This window comes from Tachypleus tridentatus, chromosome 13 (assembly GCF_004210375.1).
Source record: "Tachypleus tridentatus isolate NWPU-2018 chromosome 13, ASM421037v1, whole genome shotgun sequence".
NCBI lineage: Eukaryota > Metazoa > Arthropoda > Merostomata > Xiphosura > Limulidae > Tachypleus > Tachypleus tridentatus.
In genome coordinates, this window is record NC_134837.1 from 21475890 (window position 1) to 21499440 (window position 23551).

The 23551-nt window shown below is 31.4% G+C and overlaps 1 protein-coding gene across 7 annotated transcripts in view; it reads right to left on the reverse strand.

Annotated features, from left to right (window-relative positions):
- Window positions 1-1177: 1177 nt before the first annotated feature.
- Window positions 1178-23551, reverse strand: part of LOC143240146 (histone-lysine N-methyltransferase NSD2-like) — a 109845-nt gene continuing 87471 nt past the window's right edge. For all 7 annotated transcript variants that reach the window (XM_076482099.1, XM_076482095.1, XM_076482101.1 and 4 more), the window contains 7 exons: window positions 17829-18037; window positions 17390-17496; window positions 12665-12931; window positions 12005-12263; window positions 7764-7870; window positions 3053-3248; window positions 1178-2218 (listed from right to left, as the gene is read on the reverse strand). In XM_076482099.1, the coding sequence (XP_076338214.1) occupies window positions 1965-2218; window positions 3053-3248; window positions 7764-7870; window positions 12005-12263; window positions 12665-12931; window positions 17390-17496; window positions 17829-18037 (1399 nt within the window). In that variant the 3' untranslated portion in view covers window positions 1178-1964. The remainder of the gene's footprint in view (window positions 2219-3052; window positions 3249-7763; window positions 7871-12004; window positions 12264-12664; window positions 12932-17389; window positions 17497-17828; window positions 18038-23551) is intronic.

Genomic DNA, 23551 nt, shown 5'->3' on the forward strand with positions numbered 1-23551 from the left:
TAGTGTAAGACTAGAGGGAAGGCAGCTAGTCATCACCACCGACTGTCAACTCTTGGGCTACTCCTTTTACTAATGAATAGTGAGATTGACCATCACATTATAATGCCCCCACAGCTGAAAGGGTAGGCATGTTTGGTGTGATGGGGATTCGAATTCACGACCCTCAGATTACGAGTCAATCTTCTTATCCCACCTGGCTATGCCGGGCCTAAAGTCTAATTTTTACAATAACTAAATTCTTTAATAACATATTTTTATTGACTATTTGTCTGTGAATATCGTGTTTTGAATAAAATGTTTTCACCTTAAAGTTCTAATATTTCACTTCCATTAGCTCCAGAACCTCAATAAAATGTTTTCACCTTAAAGTTCTAATATTTCACTTCCATTAGCTCCAGAACCTCTTAAATGAATATCAAGTTTTTTTTCCAGCAAAACTTTTTATCCTATCTGTTATTTTTTTTCTTGCTAGAATGACTGAATGCACATTGTAACGCATTACTTATTTTCTTACTTTTAATTTAGTTTTTTTCATTGCTCTACATCTGCAACTGAACCCTGTCAGCAGGTCACAGCCTGGACACCTTTGTGTAAAAGAAGTATCAAATAATCAGTACAACTGTATAATTACACAATCAATGTATTTCTCCTATCAAGTACTTCTTTATTTAGTTTTTTTCATTTAAGTCTTCTAATCTAGCCTAATAAATTTCTAATTTTTTATATATCAGTTACTTTTATAACAATTTATACAAAATGAGTAAGAAATGTATTACTTGCTTCTTGAATCTTGTTTTCTTCAAAGTTTTTATAATTAAGAATCAAGCAAACGATGCATACTAAGTCTAGGTATTGTTGTATGACAAATTATTATTTTTATTTCAAATATGTAATTTAGAAGACAAAATATTAACATGCACATAAAAGAGAGAATACTCTAAACTACTATAATGTAATTGGCATTTAAATAAACTATAAATTAGTTTGAAAATTTTCATTATCTTGTTGAGCTGATCTTAGAAAATAGCAAACAAAGAAACTGAGGCCAAATTTTATGAAATCTGTAATTATAATTTTAGCACAATGAAAATGTTGGAGTAGTCATTATAGGAATCATTTTTAACTGTTTATATTAAAATCAAAACAGACTTAATATTAAATAAGAACACCACTGAAGTGAAATAACTAAAGCAGGATTTATTATATTAGCTCTTTTTCTTGTACATAAGATATGTTATGCCAATATTTGGATTCAAATGAAAAGAAACCATGCCTATTTTAAGATGTATGGGCATTTTTGCACTTACCTACAAGACCTGCTTTTTTAAAATTACTTTCATTTCAAAATTTAGTTTATGATTAGTCCTTATCAATGAATATACGAACAATGAAACACTAATAAATATTAATTTGTGTATATGCACTATTACACTTGGTAACAAACACACATTCTCACATGATAAGTGTTTCACTCATCACATTTATTCACACATGAACTTTTTAATATCAAGTTGCCTAAATCAGCTAAACCTAAGAATTAAATTTACATTTTTCCTATTGGTCTGTCGTAAGTTACCATTACTTACTGATGAAAAAATATAAAGTGTTTCTCATAACTCCATGTTGACAGTGACTCAAATAATGCATCTCAAGATGCTGTAAGGATTATTTACATTCTTTTGTAATACTAATAATTCCACAAGTTAAGGAAATTATCATATATCAGAATGATATTCCTAGAAAATACAAGTCCATAAGTTAATATAAGAAATAACTAGTATATATGATAAATGTAGGCAAAGACAGACAGAACTTCAAAAAATCATGAAAATATTTTAATGCAACTGGATGATGTTCTTGAACACTTGAAAAGATGACATTTTTATGACCTTTATGTTATTTAATCATAGTGATTTGAATCAAAGGCTTGCATCTTAACCTTCTGCTAATATAAATTAACCCTTTTAGAAGTGAGTTACTGTTTCCTGAAGAATCAAACTCTCTGAATCAGATAAAACTTTAGTTGGTGAGTCACTTGTTATGGATTTCACTTCTGCCTTTTCATCTCTGTGGTCAGAACAATAATACTGTCCATCTACATTAAAAACATTGTCTGGTGTACCGTGTTCTTTGCAAAATGAGTTAGGACACTCAACACAAAGAATTATGGATGCTTTTCCACAGTCATCACAGTGATGCCAAGGACACTCCCACTTTCCTAAAAAGATAAACCAATTTAAGAATACCAACTCTAAAATCAATAACTTGAAAAATAAAAAGAATTTTGAATTATCTGTTAAAATTAAATGTTCAAGAAATTTTCAAAAAGCACAACAAGAACATTTTTTACTGACTTCAAATTTTTCAAGAAATCCTTGGTTTAATACTCATTTCAATGTATAAGTTCAATCAGTTCATTAATTAGCAACATGAACATAGTCTTCTTAACATTCAAAGTAGCTTTTATTCCTTTAATAATGGTACAACTGCAAACCAAAGATGAATGTTAACAAAACTATGATATTCAAGGGTGTAACAGACATTTTGTTATCACATGCATGATTATTCCTGGTAGCTGGCTTGTAGAATAAATTACTGCACAGGTATAGAAGTTTACTGGAAATGTTTGTATAAGACAAAACAACAAATCAAACAAAAAATCAGGTGTAATTTTTTTTTTCTGTGAGACATTTTGGTTTTGGTCTTGTTCTGGTCAAAACTGCCAGTACAGATTTCCACACCCAATACAGAATCCTTCCACCCCCAGATACTGCTCTTTAGAGTGAAGTTCTACTTTCCACAAAGTTCACTGAATTTAGTAAGTGTAAATAAAACACACTCATTCAGTTAATAATATTGTTTATATGGTCTTAATATAAGTATGACCACTATTACATTTGATAGTTTTTTCCTAGCTCTGTAAAAATAAAATTGATGTAAAATGTGGATTTCATCATGAAGAATGAATACTTTTTAGTTTACTACTATTAACAAGTTGTTTAAATTACCCATGAATTACTGCTGTTGTAAAAAAGAAACATAATGAAATTACCATAAGGAGGCTTGGTTAAGTTGAGACAGTTGAGATGGTAAGCCTTGGGGCAACCTTTTTTGTCACACATTAAAATTTCTCCTCCTTCTCCACATCGGAAACATTCATCTTCATGTTTGGGTACTTGAGATTTTTTCTTCTTCTTTTTAATTAAAGTTTCTTTGGCTCGTTTTTCCTGTAAGGCCAGTGCCATACTCTATTTTTTTTTTTTTTAAATAAACAATATACATTATTTCACATCATTCAATAAGTACATTTACAATGTATTACACAAGAATGTAAGGTTTGATATCTGGTTATAATTACTGCTGTTGTGTCAGTGAAAAGAAGTTTTTAGGCATAAGATATGTAGTACAATCAACATAATTTCTTAAAATCTAATATATTATACAGAGCCTTGTAAGCAAAGATCATGTATTCCACAACACTAAGCTACTACGCCTTTTCAATTAAGACATCCTAGATTCATAACACCACACACAAATATCAAACAAGTAATGAACAGGTGTTGTACACCTACCACTGTGATAATCACAAAACCTCAGGTTTCCCACTTTGGAATAAATACATTGTACCACTGGGATTTGTGAAAATCATCCTAGACAGAGAATGAACATATTGGGCATAATACTAATGAAACACTAAACTTTTCCACAAACAGCACAAGGATAGAGCTTTCTCATATGAATGAAAGTTAACATTTTCCCTACCTGAAAGTGTATTTCCAGTAAATACACATCTACGCACAGAAAGTTATCTTCCTTTTACATCTGCCTTAGAGACTAGAATGCCACTAGCCTTTAGGCCAAAACTCACAATATTTCTCACGATTTGCACTACTCTTTAATAATATTTTTATGTGGTAAAGGTCTTCCATTAACAGGAGAGTTTCACACCTTCCTCTACCCTAGTTTCCTCTATACTTTTCACTCATGATCTTCATTCCATGATGATGCAAGGACTGCCAAGTTACACTGGATGCAAAAACGACAGTGTGGGAAGCATGTGGTGAGGTATCTATCAGAAATACATTTCCAGGTGAGGAAAATGTTAACTTCTGCAATGATATACACCTCTTCCCATAAAACTTGAATACCACCTTGATAAATGAAGGGAACAATGTTATAGTTACTCAGATGAGCTCCCTTCAGAAAGTTCCTGAAGAAAACCTATTGAGTGTGACACCCACTAGCAAGGGCTCAACAGGAGCATGCTCAAGGGAGACTATACTGCATCTATTTCAGGATACACTCTATGCCCAGAGCAGAAGAAAGAAAGAGGCAAACAAGAATCATATGTTGTTAGTATGGATGGAATAATAACATGGCTAAGTACTTTCACACAAGAGGTCAGAGAGCCAATATGTGTGTCATGGTTAGAATGCATTCAGACTGTACCTGTTGCACACCTCAACTATACCATCAGATTTATTGAACTTGCAACAATTGTAATTAATCAAGCATGTTTGTCTGAACTTTATAAGCAGACTCTTAAGCCAACACCAGCTGTAAGAGTGCATATAATTCACACCATAAAATGATAGTGGTTACTCACCTCAACTTCACAGTCAGACTCTTGGATCAACACTAGCTGTGGGTGAAGAACACAGAAATTCATGCTATATGTTATGTAATATTAAGTGTGCACGTGCCAACTCAACTGAACAGCATTAGCAGCTGTAGGAGTGCATTTGTATATATTGTACGATATCCTTGATTATAAAGAAAAAAACACGACCACAGGAGAAGTGCCTGATACTGTAAGTGCATGGGCACCTTGACTCTATAAGAAAGTATCAGCCTGCAGTAGAAGGGTACATATTTTGAAATGTGCTCATCTCAAACTCTACTGAACAGTCACAAGCCACAGGAAGAAGTCAAAGTATGCCTCTGTAATGTTGTTGATATAATTATATAAGAGGTGGTATGCACTACATTGACAGTATACCACTGTCCCATTTCCCACTAACTGGCACTTCGTGTTCTTACACCAGCAGCTAGTTCCCCATCAGTGAGGGTTCTCCACCACAACAGGAACTTGTAACTGGTAAGTATTTCACTTGCTTCACTTGAAGAAAATGGGCTGGGAGATTCATGGTGAGATGACCTGGAGAAAATGCCTGGACCTCCATCAGTCCTGTTTTAGCTGGTTAGCTCCTTTATTGGAAGCTGTGCAACAGGTAACCATGTAAACCTATTTTGAAAAGTAAGCAAAAGCAAGCCTGAAAAAGAAACAGGACACACCCTTGTTGGTGCTGGCTTTTTCCCTGATAGTCCAGTAAACAGATATCATCATATGGTATGAGGATATTTCAAAGTCTTGCAGAATTTGCTATCTAAACAGTGAGAATATACAGAGCCAAGGTGGATAGTATGAGTGTTTTTTATTGTCCTGCCTTGATGTGTAATTTGAGACATAAGTGTACCCTAAGAGAGATCAACAACCACCTGGGTAGATTGTAGGATGGAATTTGGAAGCAAGCAGTGATCTTCAGGAGAATAGACAGCCAAAAGGTGAAAAGAATGGGCAATGAAGTTATGTAAGGTAATCCATGTTGGAATAATCTCATCCAGTGGCTGTCCCATATGATTGGCAGGACAATGAAAAAGAGGCAATGAATCTGATGATGCAAACCACCTGCAACAAAACAACTCCCTATGTAAAGTAGGCTAAACAAAGAATTTGGCAGACCATATAAAGACAGAAGTAGATTTATTCCTGAAGGAAGAGGAATCCCAAAGAAGGTAAAGTGGAAGAATGAAACTTCAAAAGTGAAAAGTACATGATAAGTAGCAAAAACAGAGCACTGGAGTAAGTTTGGGTCCAAACAATGACAGAATAGTGAAACAGAAAGAATAGAGATAGCAGCTGAAGATCAGTCTGAAGAAATATGGTTGATGGAAAGTAGAAAGAAGGAGTCACTAGCACAATGAACTGCACAACACTGATCACAAGTGAGAAGTAAGAGAAATATGTCTGAAGAGAAAATGTTAGAACATGCAGGTTGTCAATAATCAAAATGGTGAGAGTAAAAATGTGCAGGATGACAATGAGGTCCCAGTCAGATAAGGGAACAGGGCTAGAGCATCTAAAGATAAGGAAGGACAGGAAACAGTATAAAGAGAACTGGAGAGTAAATACTTTACAGTAGTGATAAATGCGAAATTATGAAGACTAGGCCACACAATAAGTAGTAAAGGTGGGAACAGTTCAACTTTATCAAACTGGTAAGGGGAAGGGAGATGTGTGATAGTAGAAAGATCAGAAAGAAGGTGGCAAAACACGGACCAACATCGAAAGCTATGCTCCCCATGCAAGTAGAAAGACCAGCTAAAATGATGTGTAGATGAGGAAAAGAAAGAATTACCAGATGGTTTTGGTTTGTTCTGAATTTTGTGCAAAGCTACTCGAGGGCTATCTGCTCTAGCCATCCCTAATTTAGCAGTGTAAGACTAGAGGAAAGGCAGTTAGTCATCACCATCTACTGCAAACTCTTGGGCTATTCTTTTACCAACAAATAGTGCGATTGACTGTTACATTACAATGCCCCCACAGCTGAAAGGACGAGCATGTCTGGTGTGGCAGATTCAAACCCACGACACTCGGATTACAAATTGAGTACCTTAACCACCTGGCCGTGCCGAGCCTACCAAATGGGAAATTCCAGTTTACCAATCAATGAACCAGACAAATCAAATGTGAAAATTGAAAGACAAGATCCAGTGACAGAAGAGAAACAGGAGATGAAGAGGGGGTTAAGTTGTCATGTGGCACAGAAGAGAAAATCAAAAGTAAGCCAGCCAGAGAGACACCATCAAAAGAACACAACAAAGAGTGTCTCTAGTCAATGCCGGAACCCAAGGTAAAGACCAGAAACTGGTGAACATTATAGCAATTATAAGGCAGCAACAGTTGATGGTTTCTCTAGATGTTAGTTGCAGGTACTTACCTCAGTAGAACGCTTTATATTCATTTTTTATCACTTTCATAATTACAGTAATGATATAATATCCTTAGAGATCTAAAAGTTTGTTATACAAATAATCTGTTTATATGGCAAGGTTGATTTTACTTCTAAAAGTCACATAAAAAACCTTTCCAAACAAAATTGCCACTCTCCAATTAAAGCCATCATTTGTGATTTATTTTATGACTAACAATCATTGTGTACCACAAAATTTAGAACAGATACAAAAACACTTCAAAAGTTTAGCATAAAATTTCAACATCTGATGGAGCAAACAAACCTTATAATCAACCAACTACTAACATCATAATTCATTACACCTTGTCTCTAAAATTAAAATACCACACAATAACTATTCAGTGTTTTCTTTTTAAATATTTAACAAAAATATACCTAAAAAATGTTTCACTTCACTGACATAAGACAATGTCAATGTAACTACACACCTGAGACAATTCTTTTTATGAAGTTTATTTTCACAGTATTTGGCACATAAATTATAAGTGTTACAAAACACGATATTTAAAAATATACCAATTAATCTCAAGTAATTAAACTACTCTAGTGTTAAGTCTGATAATGAACTGCTCCTGCCTTAAAAATCGTTTTTTAAATACAAATTAGACTAAGAATTGCATGAATTATATAAGCAATGCTAATTCTTCCAATATTCTCAGATTCTCTCTGATAAGCACAAAGAAAAAAATATCCTTCAACAAATAGAGTCTTTAGAAGAACACACACCTTTGGTCGAACTCCAATGAAGCCACTACAGTTTGGTGCACCACACATACACTTTGTCTTTTCATCTCCACGACACTCTAAATTATAGTTAAAAGTGAGCTCTGAACCTGGATAAGAAAAGAGCATTAGTAATGGAAAATTGTACTCGTAAACACTTACAATCTTTAAATATAAAAAAAACACTATTAATTATTTTTCTAATTCATCGTGATTACTGTTAATATTTACTATTGTACTTCTTTACCAGTATGTATGGCCTTGTTTCAGATAACTCATTTTGTTTAATAACATGAAATTTGTAAAATCTAAAATCAATTTAATTTAAAGAAATTTAAATTTATTATATGCTTAGATTCAATGTTAGTTATAAGTTTCAATCTTTAAAACCCACTGAGCACTTAAAGCCTAAAATTACCTTACTTTCTCACTACACTTCTTCAAAAAATTATCCATTTCAAATACATTTTTCCCATTTCTGGAATACACATACTAAACCTATATTAGAACGACCTTCATGTACTTTATGGTTTCCATTTTTTATTTGCTGTAATTAACTTTTAATATCTAAGACCCTTTACAGAGTTGCCACTTCTATATCACATCTTCTTAATAAAATGGTGCTAAGGTTCACTAATGGCCTAAAATCTGCATTTAGTTTTATGATTCTTTAGTTTACTGTTGTATGTTTATACTCAATACAGCAATAAAAACTGTATATAGGAATAAGGAGAATTTTGTTACTGTATAACGTTAAATTACCATAAATATATATATATATACACACACACACACAAATTTTCTTTTTTAATATTTATGGATCTTACATGAATCCTGTGCAGTCTTTAGTGTACTTCTAAACTCAAACTAACCTTTTTACAATACCCTTGACATTTTACATACAGAAACTGCATATGTAAAAACAAGATGTATCATTACTTTCAAGACAATAATTTATGAATAATATAATAATGTCAAATATTTACATAGTTTTAAGTTTGATTGTTTAAATGTTCATAACAGTAGGCTATAATCATTTCTTAAGCATCATAATATTGTCTTTTGTTTAATATATGGAGAAAGTGCAATGTGGATGGACAATGCTGTTGATGATCTAAAACTTAATTCTCCCTACACAAACTCTGTAATTTTAATTTAGAATGTTGTAAGAAATCTAGCAAGCTTCTAGTAGGCATTAGAAGTCTGTTCTACACAAAACGTTAGATTTGGTAAATAAAATATTGTTTAGTAAAGATTTATCTTTGAATTTCCTCTACTGAGTCAATCTGAATGATGATTTTCATGCTACAAATAAATAGTTCTTTTCATGTTACAGTTTTCATATTTCACTTGCAAAGCTTCTAAAACATCCTGATGAAACCTTACTTCTTACTTTCTCTGACACTAACCACAGCAAAACCATTACTTTTAAAACCATGTATAATTACTGAAATAAGTAAATAATTACTAGGTGTAATAGCAGTGTAAACAAACAGTTCAGGTTATTATATACATGTAAAAGTGATAATGTAAGTTTTTTAATCATTTCTTCACTTTAAGGTTTCTTATCTACCTATTAAGTTTTATTTTTTTATATTTAGTTGCTTTTATTAAATACTACATAATAGTGAATAAAAACTACATATAATAAATCAAGAAAGTCTGAACCTAGCTTTCAGCCAGTTTGCATTTGACCAAAGGCCATTCCTGCTTTGGTAACTCATATTTCTCTGATTAAGTATGTTGTCTAAAAACATTCTAGCTTTCAACACAGCTTTAAAAAAAAAAAAAAAAATATCACTCACTAGATTAGGTTATACAATAACTGTAATTTATCTGGAATCCTACCTAACTAAATTATAAATATAATTTAAACATTTATACTGCTCAAAGCAATGAGTTATTCAATGCACATTTAGTTCTTCTTGAGAACTACTGTCTTTATTTACCAAAACTTCTTGTACATTACAATATGTTCTTTCTATCAGTTATAAACATGACCAATTAAAATTATAAACATTTTTTTTTAAAGACAGAGGTAGTGGCAGAGGAGTTTAAATACAAGTTGAATGTAGTTATATCTCAGTAATAAAAATGCTTCTAATTCATTGAACAATCCAAAGATCTTGTAAGAAAAGAGGAAAAGTGTGTTAGAAATTACATGTCCACCAAGTCATGTGACTCACTGTTGAAGATTGAGAATTTATATAATTATTTTCTTTTTAAAGTTAAGAAATCAAAATTCAGATAATAAAAAATTTGAATTCAAAACCAAGCTTATTAAAACATACTTATAATAAGGTTATACATATTTAAACTTTGAATGTAACTCTGTAAAATGTTGCAACATGCAGATTTTGATTCCTGCCCATATTAAAAGGGTTAAAACTGTTAGAATTTCAAAATGATTATGAATTGAAAGATGGAGCATGGAAGTACTGAATTATTGCCATAGAGATACAAAAGAAAACTTGTGTTAAAAGGGACTGGACAAGTATGGAATAGCATGAATACCCATTGCATTCTCTAGTTGGTCGAAGTATGTGACAGTTAAGCAGGAGGTATAAATGAAAGCCTTATCTTGAAGAACCCATACTCTGACAACCCAGTTTGCATACTATGTTTAAATGTGCATCTTTTTACTCAAAATTCCCTAATATTATAATTCAAAGACAATATGTTGTGATATTTTGTCTCTCACTTGAAAAAATACTGTTTGTGACCAATATACATGTGTGTAATGATTTTCAGCTTTTCAACTGGACAACTCTGTTCTAGTCACAAACAACCTTGACATACCATGTCCTGTTGTTCAGAATTTCCCTGAATCAATGGTTTATCTGTACACATTATTACGTATTCGTTAACAATAACAAAACGTTGCTGCTCATAGGTAGAAAAAATTTTAGAATAAAAATAAAATAAACTTCACGCACTTGAATTCTAAAACATTTACTGCACTGACAGTTAAGTTTATTTAAAAACATTACACAACTGGTGTGCCAAGAGAACATGCACATGTCAAAGCAATGTCCATTACCATAACTACCATTATCAATTAGCAACACATTTGTTTGTACAACCTTAAAGTAAATACCAGGTATTCATACGATACAGCAATGTTTTTGTTTTAATTCTGATTTTGTTCAAAATATATTTTGCATGTGCAATAATCATTAGTGAGTATGCTTGAAACTTGATAAAGTGCTATAAATAAAAGTAGAAATAGTGATTTAAATATTATAACAGAACCTATACAAGTCAACATTATGTACATTTACTTTTACTTCTTCAAGACACCTGCAGTAAGGTGTTTGCTTGGTTAATAAATGATACTACCTACTGTTGGACTATTTAGTGGAAATTTAAATATAAATCATGATTTATCAAAGTAGTAATTTTTTTATTATTAAATTCTTTGTTTTATGTCATTTTCAAAAGTTAACACCTGAATTGCATGTGAAAATCATAAATAATTAGTTTGTTCTGATTTGATTAACTTTGTATCCTTTGTCTTTACAATTTCAGGAAGTAAGAAAACTTCTCTTTAGATGAATTATGAATAACAATAATACATAACCCATATCATCACACCTAACACCTTCAGAATCACATAATGTATAACACCTCCACAATCACCCACGAAAGCATCGGGCCTCTTATTAATGTTATTATTCCATTATATTGAATCATAACTCTTTAAAATAAAACCAAAAGATTATTGAAATACAAAGTTCCAAGTTCACTGTAAAAAGACTGTTTTATATAAAAAGCACAATAATGAAAATTTTTAAACACGAAAAAGTCAAAGACAACTGAGTTATATGATAATACCATCAGGAACAATTTTATTTTCACCTATCACTAACTACTATTGTCTTAATATTAATTTATGTATAATTATACAGAAGAATTCATTTTATTTCTTTTATCGAGATCTGCAAATAGTTTAAATACCTTCTATAACTTAAAAACTGAATAACTTGTGTTATGTTGAAGTTAGTAAACTTCTTTCCTAGATCATTTTTACACAATATGTTTATTTTAATACAAAACTAGGGTTGAAATAATGAAACATAAAAACAAAGTTTTCATAGATATCATCTGGAAGTTAAAGTAATAAAAATTCAACATTTAATAGATATAATTAGACATTCAAAGATAGATGAAATACATAGTTACACTATACACAATAATAAGATGACAATCTTTTAATAGCTAACTGACTTTTGTACATCACCTACCTGCAGGTATATCACAAATAGCAAAGAGTCCAACTCTTGTATCTCCATTAACCATCCATTTCTGAGTTTCACAGTTTGGCTGGCAAGAGTGGTTCATAAAACGAGACAGGTTTCCCTTAGGGCCAGCATCAATGATGCGGTCTTTGTCAATTGTTAAGAAGTAAAAATTTGTATCATTTTCTTCATGCATCCATTTGAGGCGCTTCTGACACTCCTCTTCATCAATTAACTCTCCCACATATTCAATCACAAACTCACCCTGGCTCAACAACATAAAATGTTGTAAAGAACTTTTCATTTGTAAGTAAAATATACAATTCATGCTTCAATACAATTTATTTTCATCAACAATAAATAAATATCAAACCTGTTAATTTTTAGATACACCAAATTTTTGCTGTTTCTCTTTTGCAACTCTTTTCAAATTAATTACTAATACAAAGATGAAAAAAAACAGATACAACTTTATAGACTTTATGTGGTTGTTGATTATCAGCTCATACAGTATTATCAAACTTTCACTATAAGAGTGGAGAAGATAGGGCATAATAGACGAATCAAGAAAACTTTATTTTGAATTAATTAATATAACAAAACAAAACAAATATACATGAACTTAATTATTCATGTTGCATTACATTCAATGTTGAATTTACTTACCTTTTTCACATCTATTAAAGTCTGAAGACCCCAACCTCTTTCTTTCACTTTGAATGGTCTAGCTGGAACATAATTACGTTTCTGGAACCTCTGGTTTTGACACTTATCTCCAGCTGGACAAGTACTTGGACACTCAAACATCAATACACGATTAAGACAATCTATCTCATTACTACATGGATTTTTAGAATTGGGGTCACACTCGCACCGATTCAAACTAAGTGGGTCCACAGTATAGATTTGTACTTTCCCAATAGGTTTATTTGACTGAAAAAATAGCAAGAAATACTGTTTTTAAACTTACTTATCCTTGTTATTAAGAGTCTCACCTTTCCATAATTACAGGCATGAACCAATCTTTAGTTAATATTTCCATACATTAATTAAAGCAAAATAATATTCCAAGGATATCAAGCCTTTACAAATGAGCCAAAGATTACTGTAAATTACTTCAAAGATAAAGGAACGTGTTTCATATTTTCACACAACATACTCTTCATAAACATGATTAAAATCTACAATACTTTACTATCTTGAGTTCATTAGTATAACTCTGTCTTGGTTCATTTTACAAAATAACACTTTTAAATGTTAAACTTCACACATTTGTTACTTCACTTTTACTTTAAATTATGAAAAGTGTCTTCACATTAAATAAAGTATTTTAAGGTATATAAGTCAGTTTATATTTAATATATTATAAGCTTAAAAGCATACAAAAGTCCTCCAAGAATTTCACAATTGCATGCAAATATATTTTCCCACAAAAATTTTAGAATTCAAATCCTCAACTGGGAAAATATTTCATAACTTTTTTAATACACAATTCACAAAAGGTAAAACGTTGTTTTATGAATCTAGATCAGAGTTTTACTAATTAATCTACTCTATCACATTTATATGTAAAATATTACTTTCCATATAATTAAAGTTTTAAATGAAGGTTACACTTTGATGTACAGAATGTCCTAGAAGTTTGGACCTATATAGAAAAATACACAATGAATTCTTAATTTATTTATTATCCAAACTGCATGTCATCAATTCTTGGTATACTATACCAGCAGAGTATTTTCTTTCAAGAAATATGTACAACTGACATTACAAATGTGTTTGCTTAAGAATATAATGAGTCCAGATTTCTGGGACACCCTGTATTGGTAACTGAATACAGACAACAATTTTTTTTTTAATTTTCACTGTTGCAATGATGTTCATATAATGTGTTAAAGTGGTATCTAACTTTTAGAGTAATCAAATAATTCTGCAGTGGAAAATCATATTAGGTAGGCACAAACCTATACAAGATCAACAGCATAAACTCTACTGAAAATTACCAGCTCTGCTGCTCAATTCACATGAATTAGTCAAGTTGCAAATGATTTACATTTAATCTCTAATGAAGTACAATACAGTGAATATTTTATGCACCATTGAACAATACAACGTCAGGCCAATTGTACAGAAACCACTGAGATAATTCTTTGCAAAAAAAGTAAATTAGAAAATTTTCAGAGAAATATAAAGAACAACTATTTTCAGTTCCTTCATATTGTATAATTGTTGTAATGAGATGTAACTGCCAGGGGTTGGTTCATAACAAGTCATACAAGGAGTGAAAAGTATATACAACAGTGACAAAGTAGAGCAGTTTTTACAAAAGGATGTTTGACATATGTAGAATTATGTAATAAAAACAAACAGTTACTTGTATTCTAACTGGATTTCTTCATATAATGAAAACAGAACTATGGTTCGTAAAAGACCAAATGTTGAATTTTTATGTTGTTTTATTGGTAATGTATGTAAAGATCACGAATGACAAACAACATGAAAGTCTGGTGCATTCCTTAGGAAAAAATGTTCATATTTAATTATTTTTATATTGTCTCATTCAGTTTCACAAGTCTCTAATTTTTACATTTTTGTTCAAAAATATTTGATAATTAATAAAAAATATACATAAAACCCAAGAAATTAAACTCATTTTATAGCCTTGAGATCTTTTGCCCTCTGGTGCATGGTTTAGTTTTTTTCTTTGCATTTTGTTGTTGTACAAAAATAATTCCTGTAGCTTTCAAAAACTTATTTTCAAACATAAAAAATATATCAGAAATTAAAATTGAATGTCTCAAAACTACTATAATATACCTGGATTTCTAAATAACCTATAAGTACCTTAATAAAAATTCCATAGCTACTGGATAAATATCTTTAATCTTAGCTTACATAAAAATTTGAATTATAAATTATGTTTTCATATCAGGCATATTAGCAAACAATGACAACAAAATAGTTTAACATTTAAATTACAGATCAGAGGTCAAAGGCCATGTCATCGAGTTTGTTGACTTGCATTCAATATTTTATTGAACTACTATCTTATAATTTATGTCAATAAGTTTGGAATGAAATTATAGATTATAATTCAAACTTTAATATTATATATGAGTTAATTTTTTAATTTAACAGTAAATATTAAAATAACACATTTGAATACATGTTTCAGTGAGTCACATGGTATGTTTAATGTAGCACTGTTTAAAAATAGATGTTTGTGATGTCAAAATACTAAGTCTATAATTTTGTACAAATAAAGAACTCAAATTACTGATAATTATCAAGCTATAATATAAAATAAGAACCTCGTAACTTTTTATTTTGCTGAGATATGGTTTATGTGTTGAATTAACAGCTTAGAATGTCCCTAGAAATAAGCTTAGTAACTAAGATGTATTTAGATTTAAAGAAATATGAAACTTTGAGCAGTCTAAAGACACTCTACTTCATTGAAATTTTGGATTGAAAGAACATTGTAGCTTATTCACAGATTCATATTTTTAAAATCAAAATACATCTTAGTTACTAAGCTTAATAAATTAGTGGAATTTCATGGTATCATTGCAATTATTTTTTTTTTTTTAGTTGTTCAACTGTATATATATAAAACCGTAAAAAATTTTATTTGATATCCTCCATGTGCAAAACTTTAAAAGGCTCAACAACCTATGTCCAAAAGCAACCGAGTACAAATGTTGTAGCAAGAAGAAATAATTGTTTGCTTTACTTCTTAATTTATTGCCCTATATTTCAAAAAAAATAATTAAATAATTTATTTCTACATAGTAATAATCTATGTACATGTATAATGTATAATAACTGAAATGTGACTGTATATTACAAAATACTAGTCCACTAGGACACAGCCAAAAAGAGAAGAGTAAAGGTCAGTTTTATATCACTGGATACATGACCTGAGTGAGCATGCACAATGTCAATGCAAGTTTTGTAATTTTAGCTAGGCATGACTGGAAGGTCAGTATAATTAAAAAAAAATTATATATATATATATATCATTATAAGACTCAAGCTACTTTGACTAAACATTTGTATTATAATATGCAGTCATTTTGGTATGAAAAAGGCATAACTTATATTTATTTCCTTTTTTTTATGATGGTTATATGGTTGGTCAAGTGACAGACACCACACAGAGTGTAGAAAAAATCATGAAGTAAAAAGTCTTACTGAAAATAAATGTTTGAAATGAATTTAGGAGTTTTAGAAATTATGCAAATTGTATTTGAAATTTTTGAGATGAAGAATAGTTGTTTTAATCTTAACATGAATCACTCTGCTCTCAGACTAGTAATGAAACAGACTATCTTCACAAACAAATCTTTAGCAAAAATATTTCATTAAAAATCTGTTGCTTTTCTTGCATACTAAATACTTGTAATATTTACTAAAAGGTCTATAATATTTTGTAAAGATACACATGCTGTATCAAAATTTATACTTAACATCTGCAAATGTTTAGATGAACTTGTTTATATTATACGAAGCCCATAAAAAAATGGTTAATGAAATTTTAAATTTAATTCTATAAAACAGTTATAAAATGCATTATTTCATCCTGTCTTTCACATAGGATTAAATATTGAACAAATAAGCCCAAACATTCAACTTTTAAAATGTTATTTGCATGTTTGTTCAAATGCATACAAAACTAATCAAAGGCCAAATGAATGATGTACTTGTCTCCTAATTTTGAAGTAAAAGACAAGAGAGAATGCAGATAGTAAACATCACCCACCACCAATTTCTGGGCTAGTCTTTACCAATGAATGTGTGATTGACCATGATACTATAATTCTTCTATAGCTAAAAGGGTAAACATGTTTAATGACAGGTTTTAATCCCATGACCTACAGATTGTGAGTCAAACTCCCTAACTACCAAGCCATACCAGGCCTTTAAAAGCTAGATTTACACACAATATATAAAGGTATTACTCATAAGTGATTAACCCTTAAATGTCAGCCATCACCAATTATTATGTTACCTCAACATTCCTACTGTTTATGGGTTGAGTCTCATACATTCAGACAGAGCTTTGAGATAACTAACTTGTTAATTTTCAGCCAATAAACTGTCACAGGGTCAGCTAACAGAAAAATCAGTGAACTCTCAAAGGACAAAGATTATACTAAAATGTTACTAAAATACAGAAAATCCTCTATAAATTGCATGAATTATTTATTTTTAACCAACTGTCTCATATCTCTAACCTAAGTATCAAGTATTATTTAAATTAGCTCATTACATTTACTTAGTTGTTATACCTTTTTCTAATTAACAGTATTTTTACAAGACATAATACAGTTTATACTGTAAATGACTGAACAGAAACAAAAGCAATATCATCTTTAAAATTTTATACACCTTTATATATTTAAAAATTGGGGGTTTAGATGATTTCCCTGCTTCCAAGCTTCGAGCTTCTCTACTTGTTTGCCACTCTTTGAAAGCTATATCTGCCTCTTCCACAGCTGAATAAAAATTAACAAAGACTATATTAACCTAAATTTCTTCACATAAGACAAATCTATTCTACATTTTCTCTAAAAAATGTGAACTTGTATTATGCTTAAAACACAATTAAAACAGTAACATTTTCTGAACATAAATATTTTTATTTTAAAACTTTGACAAAGCATATCATTAAAAAATAAACTAAACTTATAATAAATGCAGTGTATCTACTTCCCTTTCAACAGCCTTTTACATCACTGCTGGTTCCTATTGTATAAAGTAAGTGAAAAGAAAAAAAAAGTTACACATACAATTCATATTTTCCTCTAATATTCTAAAAGGTATGTACCTTTAAGGAAAACCTTTGCTAAATGTCGGTATGGGAATTTTTCTTTGCTTCCCCTGTCCCCCTCTTGGAATACAAACACCCGTCCTCTATGGGTCCAGTAGTACTCATGTGAGCCAAAAAACTTGACAGGGAATTCTCCAATATCATGTTCCAGCTTCTGAATGTTTGATGGAACAGATAATGGGTAACATATTTTTCCTGGCCACCACCTGCATCACAGAAAATTGCAGTTAAAGCTAACTGTGTAATCTACCTCTAAATATTTTATAAACATAGATACATATTAACTAGAGTTTAAAATCATGTGATATTTATAATAAAAAAACAACTTTACATTTGATTATAACTCTTAACTCTTCTTTTGAAATGTTTTATTCAAGTTGTTTGTTCTAGAAGACTTTAGTATTTAGTGAACAATCAGTGAAACAGTTAACATTTTTTTCTCAGTGAAATAAATGTAGTTAAAACAAATGGGGAAATCACTCATCAAATACATCAATTAAGATGTGATCTTTCAAATATCAAATATTAATTTAATTTATAAGCATGACATCCATCCATTACTCTAACTAATTTTTGTGAATCTATACAAAGCAATGTTCATTATAATTCTGAATTTATTAAGTATTCACATACCAAACTTTGGTAAGCTTTTAGTCAACATTACAATTCTTTTTTACACACATAATAAAATATTTTTTAATAAAGTACTTTTACTAAGTATGAGACTGGTTATTTATGAACATTTAACTGAGTTAATCATTTGCATACTCTTTAGAACAATGTTTCTTAGAGCAATCAGTCCTGCCCTTCACAACCATCTTACAAGGTCATAGTATCTCATAAAAACAAACAAACAAAAGGAACGGTATATGCATATGTATATCACAATGGTTTTTCTTGTACTTGCAATTTAGTGATATAAAATAATTTAGGGAGGAAGTGAGCCAGTTCCTGGTATCAAAACGTTTCAGAAATGCTGTTCTACAACACCATAAATGAGTAGTTTTTGCAGCAAAATATTTTATTTCATACTTTTACCACTATAATAGCATAGTTCATTTCAGTCTTTAAAAACATCAACTAAATACAAAAAGAAAACAGTTACAAAATATGAAATAAGCTGTGTAAACAAGTAGTTTACTCTTCAGTAGTGACTGGGAGGTTTAAAGTTAATTAAATTAACAGCCTAAAATCTTTATCTTCTAACAGAAATAGTTTCAATTCTGTTTATGCTTTGCTATGTACAGCAATAACACTCCTCCTCCCTTAACAACAAAGCAACAAATTACAGCATGACCATGAAGCTAAAACTAACACAGAGTTCTTAACTAACATGAGCTACGAAATTGAAAGTGAGTTTTACTGACCTTAAGAAGTAAAATAAGAAACCTATGCACACTTAAGTTCTTGGACTTTCAAATTGAAAGGACTGTTGAGAAACTGAAATTGTACAGCAACAAGTGAAAACTTACATGTTTTTCACTTATACCTTTGATGTTCTGTATGCAGTTGATTCAATTTCTACTTTAGTTTGTTTGAGGTAAGATGGTCACAATTTTTAACAGACTTTTTAGATTGTTACAATATTCACAGATTTCAAAAACTCTTATTATAATAAGTAATAATCATAGTTGTCAAATGACAAACAACAATGTATAGGCATTAAGAAAACTATTTCAGGTAAAGAATGGTTGGTTGGTTATTTGGAGTTTTATGGCACAAAGCAACAGAACTATGTTCATCAAACAACTAGTACAAAAGGAAAAACTAAAATAGTATAAAACCTAAAAAAAAGCAAATTAAAAATTAAACAATGCCCCCAAATTAGATACAATCTAAATAGAAGTAAAAGGCCAATAGTCCATAAAAAAATAAAAACACAATCAAGTTGGACAGTGTTACCATCACCCAATGGTACTGTCCAACATCAGGGGTAAGCCCTCAGAAAACACGTATCTAAAATGGTACCATCACTAACATTCATAACAATGGCACAAAAGTAAAATGTAAGAAATTGTGATTTGTGTGTCACAAAGATCACACACTGCTGGATCAATCCCACATGATGAGAGGAAAAAAGTGATCAATATGTCACCTACATAATACAACTTCCTACTGTTGATCCTCAAGGAAACTAGAAGGTCACACAACAAGAAGTTGACTGCAAGTAGGTTCAAAGCCATGCTGTGATCACAGAACCATAGTCCATAAATTGCAGAGGCAAGACTGTAACAAACTTAGCTCTAATGTAAACAAAGTCATTCCTGCAAATATCAACATGGCCAGGAATCCAGAAAAATTGGAGAGATGGTAGAAGACAGTGAAAAGTGAGCCAGTTGTTTCTGAATAGTGATGAGAACCAATATTAAGCAATTACAGAATGAGCAGAGAGTTAAAAGGGTTGGTTTAATTTGTACATTTACTGTACTGCTTAGCTTCTATGTGATCCAAAGTAAAAAAAGTGGCATACACCTTAGTAGTAAAGATAAAAAATGTAGAAGGGATCATAGCAACTACCAAGCTACAACAAACCATAACAGGAGCACAAAATCATCTGATTTTGAGCAATCCATGAAAACAGGTGCAGAAAAATACTTTGAAAGACGTTTCACAAAGCGAAGAGACAACACTTCCAACTGAAAGTGTCTGACTTTCTCAGATGACTCAAAGAAAGGTCCCATGTGTGGATGGGAATGAGCCATGGCAAGATGGGCTGAACATCATCATCCAATGACAGATCCAAGTCAGCCAGCTGTACATGGAAATGAAAGTCAAAAGGAAAATTTGACAGACTGTCTATTCTGAAAGAGCACAGCCGACCAAGGAAGGAAAACAAATCCAGGTGAACTGTTGTTGTAAAAAATGAAGCTTGGTGACATATTATAAAGAAAGTTATAAATAGTGAAGATGAAAAGCAGGTTCATGAACCTTGGATTATACACTCTGGATGGCTAAGTGTGAAAAGCCCCTGAGCAAAGCCAAACTCCTGATGGTGGACAGGGTCCAGTATCTTCAAGAAAAAGAGCGTGGCAAAGCCACATACAATCAGTTACTACCTCCCTCCATGTTGCTGTTAATAAATGGAAGATGAATGACAGCAGGATCTGGTTCTGAGAGAGTGGCACTGATCATGGTCAGCCTTCTTCAAAATGATAGGAAAATGAGCACTGTATCATAGGTCACTGTTACACACCTAAAAAAAAAAAGAGAAATAGCAATAAAATACTGACTAGATGTATAAAAATAGTTAATAGAACCAGTATTGAAGAAAGAAATGGTGTGATATAAAAGCATTTGCTCCACAGAATAACTCTTTCCATCAATATCAACACCAACCAAGAAAAGAGTGCATCCATTAAAATCTCCCAATGTGAAAGAGGGAGGTGGTAACTCAAGATTTGATTGGTCACAAGTCTTTTAGGAAGACAGGTGCAAAGAACAAACAGTAATGATACAACTCAAAGATATAGAGCCAGCTACAGCCTCTAGAGATGTTTTAAGAGGAACAGACAAGTTGGGTACATTATGGTCAATCAGCAGTGCCATATCTACATGAATTCATCCATCAAACAACCTGTTATTCTTGTGTAAGTAAAAACTGTCAAAAGGTGACAGCATTAGCAGGTCTCAGGAATGCTTCTTGTAAGGAAAGACACAGGAAGATAGCAAGCAATCAAAACCATAATGTCATCCAAATTAGAACAAAAACCTCCACAGTTCCACTGTATCAAATTATTATTTTTATTTAGTGGAGAAAACTTGGTGGAGAACCTGCTTACTTGTGACTAATAATGTTTTTCTTTAATGGAAGAGATCTGTCTTCCTCCTTGGAAGTTACCCTGGGTCATTTAAGCAGATCTCTGTCAGACAAAGAAAATTTCAGTGCCAAATGTTGTGAATGAATAATGGTCCTGCATCTTGAGGCCAAAGATGATGAACCTGAGCAGTCATTGAAAGCAATTACAGAGACAGAAGTAGATGTAGATTTGTCAACTCTAGTATTTTGCCCTCTGTGGATGATAGAGTTGACAAGTCTAGCATCCACAGAGGGTAAAATATTTTTTTACATAATGACAAAAAGACTGTTAGAGACACTGAGAGGTATGTCTGCACTCCCAGTGTAGCAGTGGAACAGAGTGCATCAGCATATATCCTTGACAGTACAGGAGACAACTACTTCCAAACCTTAGTGTAAGAAATGTTGATTACAGTACATAAACATTGTACCTTTTGTTTCTCCACCCATTTAGTGCAAGATCTTAACTAAGAGGGATAAGAACAATCACAATTGATACAGTGAGGGTTCATCTGACATACATAAGCATCAGTCTTTGCCCCCACAATGAGCACACATGAAAGAACCACAACAAGATGCCTTTTAATGTTCAAACTACTGACACTGTAATATAAGGCAATACCTGCCTTGACTGTGGCAGGCAGATATGGTGATGTAAATATCAATAAAAGAACCTTCACTGGAATCACAATTCCTTCTTTTTGAGTGGAGATACATTGGACAGCAAAACTCCTTCACTGGAGTAACCAGTGAAGACATTCAACTCAGGAATGTTTCATAAATCCCTCTCAACAATCACTTCTCAGGAGGAATTCAAAGTAGCATGAGAAGTAACCTCAATAGATATATCCATAATGGCCTTCAAATTTATGAAGAGATCACTGTGTTTTGTTTCCACCAAGATGTTTGCAGAATGCAGCTTCTTCACTGACTTTGGAGTGCCAGTATGCCCTGCTGACCCCTTCTGAATAAAAAAAGAAATTTGCCCTAAAGGTTTGTCTAACAAAGAATGCACACTGAAAAAATGAGGTACAGGGGCACAATAGAGTGGAGACTGCTGTTTAGTCTTCCAAATGTGGTTGCTTTTCTATAAATTGTTTTTAGGGGCCACTGAATGCAGAATCCATGAAAAAGAAAAACTTCAGTCCACACTGACCACACTTATCATAGAGCCATACAAGGTAATAAACTACATTGCTAAAGTCAAGCACAAATTTTTATTAGCTTTTTAACTGAATGTATAACAGTAGTTTGTGAAACTTTTCTGCATTTTCTTTATCTGTAGAATTTTTTAGATATTTTTTCCCGAGTTTTATAAAAGGTATCTTAATAAAAAATAGTTTAGAAACTTCCTGCTGACTCATTTTGTTTTGCACACATATAATAATGATGCTTATTTTCAATGATACGTCAAGATCAGTTGGTAATTTTATACATGTCACATCAGTAAGATTTTTTAAAGTTTTCTACAAGGCTTGTAGTAAAACATTTTTATAAATATCCACAGTTTTATATGCAAGATTTGTTTTCTGAAAGGTCTTCCCATTTTTGGTAATTTCATTCTGGTTTCCTTTTTTTCATGTCAACACTTGCACGCATTTTTATACATCACAGTTTATTTAATTTATTCTTGTAATTCAGCATGTGTAGTAATGGTGTTCACTTTCACATGTAAAAATTTGAAAATATTTTTATATGTAAGAATTTGCAAAACGTATCATAGATTCATAAAATTTTTTTTATTAGTGGTGTTCATTTTGGTAATGAAATAAAATTTGTACAGAGTGTTCGAAAAGTCACTGTGCACTTACATATTTTATTAACAGATATGTTTCAATATAGAATACAGGAAGTAGATATGAATGACAATTATAAAAAAATGTTGAAAGTGACCCCCATTGGCATCAATACAGGCTTGGATATT